The sequence below is a fragment of the Mandrillus leucophaeus genome, unplaced genomic scaffold (genome assembly GCF_000951045.1).
Source record: "Mandrillus leucophaeus isolate KB7577 unplaced genomic scaffold, Mleu.le_1.0 Scaffold212, whole genome shotgun sequence".
In the NCBI taxonomy this organism is placed as follows: domain Eukaryota; kingdom Metazoa; phylum Chordata; class Mammalia; order Primates; family Cercopithecidae; genus Mandrillus; species Mandrillus leucophaeus.
Genome location: NW_012102166.1, coordinates 1,776,514 through 1,786,791, shown reverse-complemented (window position 1 = coordinate 1,786,791; position 10,278 = coordinate 1,776,514). Strand labels below are relative to the sequence as shown.

The 10,278-nt window shown below is 52.6% G+C and overlaps 3 protein-coding genes across 6 annotated transcripts in view; 1 reads left to right on the top strand and 2 right to left on the bottom strand.

The window, feature by feature from the left end:
- GLTPD2 (glycolipid transfer protein domain containing 2) overlaps positions 1 to 963 on the bottom strand; it is a 2,025-nt gene extending 1,062 nt beyond the window's left edge. The window contains 6 exon segments of the mRNA XM_011980463.1: positions 2 to 153; positions 156 to 166; positions 248 to 414; positions 636 to 700; positions 809 to 889; positions 892 to 963. Of these exon segments, the coding sequence (XP_011835853.1) occupies positions 2 to 153; positions 156 to 166; positions 248 to 414; positions 636 to 700; positions 809 to 889; positions 892 to 913 (498 nt within the window). The 5' untranslated portion in view covers positions 914 to 963.
- Positions 964 to 3,397: 2,434 nt separating this feature from the next.
- On the top strand, positions 3,398 to 4,638 carry VMO1 (vitelline membrane outer layer 1 homolog (chicken)). Of its 4 annotated transcripts, none has more exons than XM_011980435.1 (3): positions 3,398 to 3,772; positions 3,877 to 3,972; positions 4,264 to 4,638. In XM_011980435.1, the coding sequence occupies exons 1-3, from the start codon at positions 3,578 to 3,580 to the stop codon at positions 4,354 to 4,356; spliced, it is 384 nt and encodes a 127-aa protein (XP_011835825.1). In that variant the 5' UTR covers positions 3,398 to 3,577; the 3' UTR covers positions 4,357 to 4,638. The 4 variants fall into 4 exon arrangements, with proteins under 4 accessions (XP_011835825.1, XP_011835824.1, XP_011835826.1 ...); XM_011980434.1 differs by having other exon boundaries at positions 3,877 to 3,992; XM_011980436.1 differs by having other exon boundaries at positions 3,877 to 4,028.
- Positions 4,639 to 6,698: 2,060 nt separating this feature from the next.
- TM4SF5 (transmembrane 4 L six family member 5) overlaps positions 6,699 to 10,278 on the bottom strand; it is an 11,635-nt gene continuing 8,055 nt past the window's right edge. Inside the window, exons 2-5 of the mRNA XM_011980438.1 lie at positions 9,085 to 9,165; positions 7,287 to 7,423; positions 6,886 to 7,069; positions 6,699 to 6,809 (exon numbers count right to left, since the gene is read on the bottom strand). Coding sequence (XP_011835828.1) covers positions 6,795 to 6,809; positions 6,886 to 7,069; positions 7,287 to 7,423; positions 9,085 to 9,165 — 417 coding nt within the window. The 3' untranslated portion in view covers positions 6,699 to 6,794. The remainder of the gene's footprint in view (positions 6,810 to 6,885; positions 7,070 to 7,286; positions 7,424 to 9,084; positions 9,166 to 10,278) is intronic.

The window sequence follows — 10,278 nt, the reverse complement described above, 5'->3', positions numbered from 1 at the left end:
CCCCCGGCTGCTCCAGCAGTCCCGCCCGCTGCTCCCACGGCGCCATGGCCGCCAGAGACGAGTAGTGCTCCGCGTCCGGGTCGTGCACCCGAGCCTCCAGGGCTGTCACCTTGGTGAAGGCCTCCCTAGTGGCGAAGGCGAAGACTGAACCAGGGGAGTCAGGAACCTGCGGGCGAGATGATTTGAGAGAATGGCGATGTAGCAGCCAAGGAGGCGGGGACCGGCTGGGGGGCGGGAGGCCACTCACTCGACGAGTGCCCTCCATCCCGCCAGGTACGGCGACAGCCTCACATCCCTTTCGGGTTTCACACTGGCGTGGAACGGCCTCATCATACGGCCCAGCGTCCCCCGAGGGGCCAGACACGGAGGCTCTTTCCTCTCCGGGGCCTCCAGGGGTCCCGACTCCTGCCGGACCTGGTGGGTAGACACGATGGGAAGAGGTGGGAGCAGATTCCGCCCTGAAGAAATTGTTCCGAAGGTGTAGCTAGTGGCTCTTCTGCTGTGCGCTCAGCTTCCGACGGGAGAGGGGCGACCAGGGGGAGGACCCGCCCTTCGCCGGACCCTCAGCCTGGCTCCACGTCCCCCTGTTCTGGTCCCTCCCGGAGCTCCCGCGCCCAGCCCTGCGCCAAGCATACCTGGAAGGGCGCGGTTCCCCATGGAACGCAGGCCTGAGCCCCGGGTCCGCAGCCCGAACGGGCGCCTGGGGACAGGAGAAGCAGAGCGGTGAGGGCTAGAGGAAGAGGCTTGAGTCCTGAGGGCCTGGACTCCGGGGTTCCTCCCGGAGCAAGTGAGGGAAGGGGCAGCTCACCTAGGCTCCGAGCGCTGAGATAAAGCAGCAGCAGCGCGAAGATAGTGAGAGGAACTGAGTGGCTGAACCAGTGCCGCAGTCTGGGGGCCGCACCGCCACCCCCATGCCTGCTGCTGGGACCACCGCCCCCTTACCAGCCCCTAGCCAGTAAGTGTCCCTCCACCTCCAGGAGGGGAGAGAAGCCCGTGGTGCCCTGAGGGGCAAAGGGTTAATAATTAACCTACTAAGGCCCCTTCCCCTGTGCCCTTCGCCCCAAAGGGCAGCTACCCCGGGTGCGAGGAACCGGGTGAAGGGAATTTGGGGGATTCGATAGCAGTGACAGATCAGTGCCTTTCCCTTCCCCGTAGGGCCAGCTGTAGTAAGAGGCACTCTGAGTACTGGGAAGAGAGGCACGGGCCAGAACAGCTCCCCTACTGAGCAGTGGTGTGGGCCCTAATTCACTCTGGTCTTGAGTTCTCTCCACTGTAAATTGAGGATAGTAATAGGTACTTTGCAAGCTCATGTGTGGATTAAATGATAATGTATATGAAAACACTAAATGGAAAAGCTGACCACAATTGCCCTATAAATATTAAGTTCAAGCATCACACACCTCTGGAATCCAGGGAACACCTACTTCTCTCTGTCTCTCTTTTTTTTTTTTTTTTTTTTTTTTGAGACAAAGTGTCGCTGTGTCACCCAGGCTGGAGAGTGCCGGCTAATTTTTGTATTTTTAGTAGAGACGGGGTTTCACCATACTGGCCAGGTTGGTGTGAAACCCCTGACCTTGTGATCCCTCCGCCTCGGCCTCCCGAAGTGCTGGGATTACAGGCGTGAGTCACCGCTCCCACCCGGGAACACCTACTTCTAAATTGTCTATCTTATCCCCAGGGGACTTTGTCTTGCCCTGCATACATGACCTCTCACAATCGCACTGGATACGTGACCTCTCGCAATCGTATATACACATCAGGCTTTATCCTTTCGCATTTTTGAGGTTTACTTTTCAAAACTCCAGATTGGCTCTTCAATCATTCATTGCACCAACCTTTGTTAAGTACTTCCTCATGTACTAGGCTTCAAGAATACAAAAATGCCTTCACAGAGCTCAAGGTCCACTGGGGGAGAATGCATCCTCTGTCTCCCGCGATGGAATGTGAGCTCTGATGGCAGGGGCCTTGTTTTTCTTGCTTACAGCACTTGGACTATTGCTTAAGCCAAAACATATTATTGCTAAATAAATAGATACTGAATAAACTGACACTGAATAAATAGATACTAAATAAAGGAGTGTATATGAGGGGCACTTAAATCAGGGGTTGTGGCCCCCTAACAAATTTAGCCAGGCATTTTTAGGCTGGGCACGGTGGCTCACGCCTGTAATCCTAGCACTTTGGGAGGCCAAGGTTGGGCGGATCACCTGAGGTCAGCCTGGCTAACAAGGCAACACCCCGTCTCTGCTAAAAATATACAAATTAGCCAGGCATGGGGGCGAGCGCCTATAAGAGTCGCTTGAACCCGGGAGGCAGAGGTTGCAGTGAGCCGAGGTGACATCACTGCACTGCAGCCTGGGCAACAGAGTGAGACTTGGTCTCAAAACAAACAAACAAACAAACCAAAAACATACTTAGGTTTTCTTGCTTTTTGTTTTGCAAATTAGGAGTCCACCTGGTGGTCACAGGGGGAAAGGCGTTCCGGGAAAGGACATAGGATACATACAGAAAGCAATGGAAGAAACAGCATGATCTCTTCTTAGGGGTTCTTAGTCACCTGTCCCCAAACTTCTTAGAATTATTCCTGTTGGGCCGGGCACGGTGGCTCACGCCTGTAATTCCCAGCACTTTGGGAGGCCAAGGCAGGCGGATCATGAGGTCAAGAGATCAAGACCATCCTGGCCAACATGGTGAAACTCCGTCTCTACTAAAAACACAAAAATTAGTGGGGCAGCATGATGGTGCGTGCCTGTAGTCCCAGCTACTAGAGAGGCTGAGGCAGGAGAATCGCTTGAACCCAGGAGGTGGAGGTTGCAGTGAGCCGAGATCGTGCCACTGCACTCCAGTCTGGGCAACAGAGAGACTTTGACTCAATAAAATAAAATAAAATAAAAACAAATTAGTTCTGTTTGTGTGTATCTTCTTTTAAGGTGGGGAGGGGTGTCCCAGATTCTCAAGGTGTTAGGGCCCTGATCTCTCAGAAGACCTCTCAGAGGAGGAGGAGACTTCTAAGCTGACAGGAAATTTCTCAGCTTCTCCAGTTCAAGGATTCTTGTCTTATCCTCACTTTGACGTCCCCTCACATCCTGGAGGTCTCTGGGTTGCCCTTGACCCATCCTGTCCCTGGTGGGACTCCTGGGAGGTCACTTCCATCCCTGGCCCTGGTCTCCACTCTGTCTCCGCTCTCCCTGCTGGAATGTTTGCCAGCTTGCTTGGCTGTAAACCTAAGGCAAGTTGCTTGCCATTTTTGAGCCTGTTCCCTCTTCTACAAAAGAGGAAGGATAATTCTCATCTCCTAAAAATTGTTGTGAGGGTTAAATAAAACACTGCAAAACACTAACCATAATTCGTAGCCTGTGGTAAATGTTCAATAGGTGATGGTTATTTCAATTCACCCTCTCTCACTGCCCCTCCTCCCCTAGCTCTGGGAGCCTGTGCCTCAGGCAGCAGGAAATAGGGTTCCGGGAGTGGATTAGTTTTGGGTTTCACTTATCTGGGAGGCCCTTCCGCAATCGGAGCCCTCACAGGGGCCAAACTGATATAAATCTGCTTAGGAGGCCTGATTCACAGCTGCAGGATGGAGCCAGGCCGGAGAGCCAAGCTGCTGCCGCTGGTGCTGCTTCTGCAGGCGACGCCTTTCACATGTGCACAGGGAGATGGCTGGAACGGCTACCCGGCGGTCATCGAAGTGACCAACGGGGGTCCCTGGGGCGACTGGGCCTCGCCTGAGATGTGTCCTGACGGATTCTTCGCCAGCGGGTTCTCGCTCAAGGTTGGGGCTCGGGCTTAGGTCCTGGAGAGGGTGGAGATGCGTGGGACCATCGAGCCAAGGATGATAATTCGGTGACTCGCCCTTGCTCTTCTCATCATACCCAGGTGGAGCCTCCCCAAGGCATTCTTGGCGATGACACTGCACTGAATGGGATCAGGCTGCACTGCGTGCGCGGGAGCGTCCTAGGCAACACGCAAGTGGTGGAGTCCCAGTCTGGAAGGTGGGGCACAGGGGTCTAGGATCCCTTGGGGTGATGGTATGTCCCTTACCCTCTATTACATAACTCCGTCGCGGCAGGCAGGCTGGCTCCTCCAGAGCTACCGGGCAGTGTAGACGGGGGCGGGGGGCGGGCAAGGGATGGATGGAAGACTCCCCCTCTGTCAGGGAGCACCCAGCCCACCAGGTCAGACACAGCACTTGGCTTGGAAAGTCTCAAGGGCTTGGTGAATGGGGGCGCCGGCAGAGGCAACGCAGCTCCCTTTCCCTTGCAGCTGGGGCAAATGGAGCGAGCCGCTGTGGTGTCGCGGCGGCGCCTACCTAGTGGCTTTCTCGCTTCGCGTGGAGGCACCCACGACCCTCGGTGACAACACAGCAGCGAACAACGTGCGCTTCCGCTGTTCGGACGGCGAGGAACTGCAGGGGCCTGGGCTGAGCTGGGGAGACTTTGGAGACTGGAGTGACCCTTGCCCCAAGGGCGTGTGCGGCCTGCAGACCAAGATCCAGGGACCTAGAGGCTTAAGCGATGACACTGCGCTGAACGACGTGCGCTTATTCTGCTGCCTCAATTGAACGGGGCCGCCGCCGCCGCGCTCTCTCGGGCCAGAAGGCTAGTCTCACTTCCTGCTATTAAAGCTTCTCCGAATTGACTTTGGTCTCGCTTGTTTATTTCATTTCATTTCATTTCATTTCATTTCATTTCATTTCATTTCATTTAGCTGTCGCCCAGGCTGTAGTGCAGTGGCGCGATCTGCGCTCACTGCAAGCTCCGCCTCCCGGGTTCATGCCATTCCTGCCTCAGCCTCTGGAGTAGCTGGGACTACAGGCGCCCGCCACAGCGCCTGGCTATTTTTTTTTTTTTTTTTTTGTATTTTTAGTAGAGACGGGATTTCACCGTGTTAGCCAGGATGGTCTCGATCTCCTGACCTCATGATCCGCCCGCCTCGGCTTCCCAAAGTGCTGGGATTACAGGCGTGAACCACGGCACCAGGCTAGTCGCGCCTGTTTAAGGGATGGGGAACTGAGTCTCCTTTTCCCCTCCTAACCTGGCACTGGGGGAGGCATACATTTGGGTTTGGTCTCAGGGGTCCATGGTAGATTGCTGAAAGTTATGGACTCGAGAAAAACGCACTTAAACACATAAATTTCAGACAAGTAATGGAAGTCTGGCTTTTTTTTTTTTTTTTTTTGGAGTCTCTCTCTGTCGCTCAGGCTGGAGTGCAGTGGTATGATCTTGGCTCACTGCAACTTCCATCTCCAGGGTTCAAGCGATTCTTCTGCCTCAGCCTCCTGAGTAGCTGGGACTATAGGTACCCACCACCACGCCCAGCTCATTTTGTATTTTTAGTAGAGACAGGGTTTCCCCATGTTGGCCAGGCTGGTCCCAAGCTCCTGACCTCTAGTGATCCACCAGCTTCAGCCTCCCAAAGCGTTGGGATTACAGGCTTGCAACATGGTGCCGGCCAGGAAGTCTGGCTTTCTGAGAGTATCTGCACACCCTGCCTCCATTAAGTGCTGAGGTTGTCTCCTTTCTGAACCGGTGACCTAAGATTAAGAAAAATCTACCAAATTATGGCCAGATGTGGTGGCTCACGGCTGTAATCTCAGCACTCTGGGAGGCTGAGGCTGGTGGACTGCTTAAACTCAGGAATTGGAGACCAGCCTGGGCAACATGGCAAAACCTCCTCTCTACAAAAAGGACAAAAATTAGCAGGGGTATGGTGGTGTGCACCTGTAGCCCCAGCTACTCAGGAGGCAGAGGCAGGAGGATCGCTTTAGTTCAGGATGTTGAGGCTGCAATGAGCCCAGATCATGCCACTGCACTCCAGCCTGAGTGACAAAGTGAGACCCTGTCTCAAAAAAAAAAAAAAAAATTCTACCAAATTAGGAGGTGACAAGGCTACAATGGCTTTACAGTTCCATTTTCTAGAGTTTAAGAGATTACAGTGTCTTTTCCATAGTTTTCATTATTTTCTCCTACAAAACTGATCCCTGTTTAGGATCTTTGTCCTTCCTCTTTTCTCTGCCTATAATCCCCCAAATATCCAGATGGTTAGCAAGCCCTCCTGATCTTAGCTCAAATTTCATTTTCTCAAATTTTCCCTATCATAAAAGAGAGTCTCTCCATAAGTTAATATCAATCCCATTACCAACATGCTTTTAAAAAGTGCTTATTAGCCGCACACGGTGGCTCATGCCTGTAATCCCAATACTTTGGGAGGCTGAAGTGGGAGGATTACTTTTGCTCAGGAGTTCGAGATCAGCTTGGGCAACATTGCAAAACTTCGTCTCTACAAAAAAATTAGCAAGGCATGGTGGCATATGTCTATGGTCCCAGCTACTCGGGAGTCTGAGAGAGGAGGATTGCTTGAGCCCAGGAGGTGGAGGATGCAGTGGGCCGAGACCGTGCCACTGCTTTCCAGCCTAAGTGACAGCAAGACCCTGTCTTTAAAAAAAAGTGCTTATTGCCTATTGAAATAATTTTTTGCTTCTTTTAAAAATTGCCTATCTTCCACCCTTGGAATGCCAAGTTCTTTGAGAGAACAAAACTTGTCAGCCTTGTTTACCATCGTTATTTCCAGCGCAACCAAATAGCTCAGTATCTATTTGTTAAGAAAGTACAAGTGGGGTGCAGGGGCCCCAAAGCCCAGGTGTATCTGTAGCCTCTTGCACATTCTTTCTAACAGAAGGCACAGTCTGAGCCAGGGAAGAGAGCTCAAAGCAGTTTATTCTAGAGAGCCAGGGAGTAAGAGAGCCAGGCAGGCATCCAGGAGGGAGCAGGTGTAACCGGGCGGTCAGTGGAGCCTCAGTGAGTGGCGTCCTGCGGAAAAGAGAAGGTGAGAACGCAGCCAGGACGAGGGAGGTTCCCTCTACAACTCCACCGCACGCCATTTCACCTGTTTTTTCCTGCAATCGCCACAGAAGACACCAATGGTCGCGTTCACCAGCTGGATCCCACACAGTACTATCTCCAGGCACGAGGCGGCCACCAGCAGAGAGAAGAGCGTCACATTCCAGGGGACCACGCGAGGGGGCTCCTGGCACCGATCCCACAGAGTGCGGTTGAGCAAGTAAGCGCCCCTGTGGGAGGGGTAAGGTCACGTGGGAGAAGGCGGCTTGCGCGTGCGCCACCCCCCGGCCCCAAGAATACGTCCCAGGGGATTTGCAAAGGCCCAGGTAACCCACGTGGAGCGAGTGCTCTCGAAGGTCGAGTCCCGCCCAGGTGTCCCAGTCCACGGGGGAAGGGCGGGAGGGAAGAGGCAGAGAATGCAGGACACGAATACAGGCTAAACCTTACGCGGTGTCTTCGAAGTGGTAGTCCCACTTGCCGTTCATTAAGCATCTGGGTCCATTTCGGAGCCCGGCTCCAGACACCGAGAGGCAGTAGATGGCACCAAGCACCCCGAACGCCGAGGAGAAGACCGAGCGCAGCATCTGGATGTGGTGTGCAAGGGGAAGTAAGGCCCAGTCTCCTCATCTGTGGGTGACGACGCTCCGCGCCAGCCCCCACGCATTATTGAAATCTGCTCCAGTCAGGTTGTTAAAATGTATTTTTTAATGCCGGGCGCGGTGGCTCACGCCTGTAATCCCAGCACTTTGGGAGGCTGAGGCGGGCAGATCACCTAAGGTCGAGAGTTCAAGACCAGCCTGGCAAACATGGAGAAACCCTGTCTTTACTCAAAATACAAAAATTAGCCAGGCGTGGTGGCACATGCTGGAGGCTAAGGCAGGAGAATCGCTTGAACCTGGGAGGCAGAGGTTGCAGGGAGCCGAGATCGTGCCATTGCATTCCAGCCTGGGCAGCAAGAGCGAAACTCCGTCTCAAAAAATAAATTTATTTTTATTTTATTTTACATTCATTTATTTATTTTAGACAGAGTCTTGATCTGTCATCCAGGCTGGAGTGCAGTGGCGCGATCTTGGTTCACTGCAGCTTCTGCCTCCCTAGTTCAAGCCATTCTTGTTCTTTCAGTCTCCCAAGTAGCTGGGATTACAGGCGCCTGCCACCACATCCCAGCTAATTTTTATATTTTAGTAGAGACGGGGTTTCACTGTTGGCCAGGCTGGTCTGGAACTCCTGGTCTCAGGCGATCTGCCTGCCTTGGCCTCCCAAAGTGCTGAGATTACAGGTGTGAGACATTGCGCCCAGCCTTGAGTCAGGTTTAAAATACATTTCCCGTCAAACCCAGGGCTTGCAGTTAGGCTAACCTGAAAGCCAGCGGCCGCCGAGGTTCACTGGGGTTGTAGTTCCCCCCTCTCCCCCTCACCCCCCTACCCATCAGGATCATTGAGATCTGAGATTTGTGGGTGCCAGGGAGGGGTGGGGTGGAGCCTGGGAGTCTGCAGAGGAGCTTGTGTAGCTAGGAATTCCATAGAGAGAGCTGCGGTTCTGCTAAGACAGGTGCAGAAACCGAGTCCAAATTTCTTTTCTTTCTTTCTTTTTTTTTTTTTTTTGAGACGGAGTCTCACTCTGTTGCCCAGGTTGGAGTGCAGTGGCGTGATCTTGGCTCACTGCAGCCTCCACCTCCCTTGTTCAAGCTATTCTCCTGCCTCAGCCTCCCAAGTAGCTGGAATTACGGGCGCCCGCCACCACACCTGGCTAATTTCTGTATCTTTTCTTTCTTTCTTTCTTTTTTTTTTTGAAACAGAATTTCGCTCTTGTTGCCCAGGCTGGAGTACAATGGTATGATATCGGCCCACCGCAACCTCTGCCTCCCGGGTTCAAGTGATTTTCCTGCCTCAGCCTCCCGAGTAGCTGGGATTACAGGTGCCTGCCACCATGCCTGGCTAATTTCTGCATCTTTTCTCTTCTTCTTCTTCTTTTTTTTTTAAATCACTGCTTACTACAGCCTTGACCCCCTGGGCTCAAGCGGCCCTCCCGCCTCAGCCTCCTGAGTAGCCAAGATTGCAGGTTCTTACCACCACACCCGGCTAAGTTTTGTATTGTTAGTAGAGATAGGGGTCTCGCCTTGTTGCCTAGGCTAGTCTAGAAGTCCTGGCTCAAGCCATACTCCCACCTCAGCCTGCTAAAGTGTTGGGATTACAGGCATGAGACACACCCCCAGTCCTGAATTCCTTCTTAATTTGGATCTCACCCTGCAGCGATTTCCACAGCACCCAGCGCCACAGCAGCCCTTGCCCCCTGCCCGAACGGCTGCAATTCCGGGACACAGCACCTGTGGGACAAGAGTCTTCGTTATAGTGCATCTGCCCAGATCCTCCAGGCCTGACTTGCATCAGTGCCTACCTCCTTCAGGAAGCTTCCTGTGATGCCTTCAGCCCTTTGGACTGTAGAAGACCTTATCTCTACTTCTCCTGGAGCGCTGCTGGGCTTCCCCTTACTTTATCCTTGTTTATGTACCTACCTTATCTCTGTCCAGATTGTGGCCTCTGCAGGGTAGGGCCCAATATCATTATTTTCCCCAATCTTGGCACATAGTAGGTGCGCTACTGAATGGCAGTCAGGGAGACCACTTCACATGCTATGAATTGATTAATCTCTCAGGGTCTCAGTTTTGCCCTGCGTAAGATGGGTCTGGAAGATCTACCTTACAGGTCTGTTCTCAGGATTGAATGGGAGAACAAGCTGACTTGGTGTCAAGACTGGCTCAGAGGCCGGGCACAGTGGTTCACACCTGAAATCCCAGCACGTTGAGAGGCTGAGGCGGGCGGATCACCTGAGGTCGGGAGTTCCAGACCAGCCTGACCAACATGGAGAAACCCCGTCTCTGCTAAAAATACAAAATTAGCTGCGTATGGTGGCACATGCCTATAATCCCAGCTACTAGGGAGGCTGAGGCAGGAGAATTACTTGAACCCGGGAGGTGGAGGTTGTGGTGAGCTGAGATCGTGCCATTGCACTCCAGCCTGGGCAATAAGAGTCAAACTCCGTCTCAAAAAAAAAAAAAAAAGACTGGCTCAGAGTAACTCAATAGTTATAAGTTCCCTCAGCAGCAGGATGGGATAGTGGTATTGGAGTGTCCGGTGAATTGGGATTATGGTAGAGTGTGGAAAAGTGCTAGTGAATGGTCTAGCACTCTTGCTAGATTCAGCCCTTGGTCTTTTTTTCTCCCCGTGGCTTTCCTAACAATGCCCATCCCCTTTCAGGGAATCAGCTCTTCACTCTGCCGGAAGTTGCCTCCAAAATTGACGCCTCCAGATCCTATGTTCACTTGAATGTCTTGGTTTTAGCTCAAATTCAATAAGCCTCACGCTGATCTCATGATATTCCTCAAATTCATCTCCCTTTGACTTTCTTTCTTTTTTTTTTTTTTTTTTTTTTTTTTTTT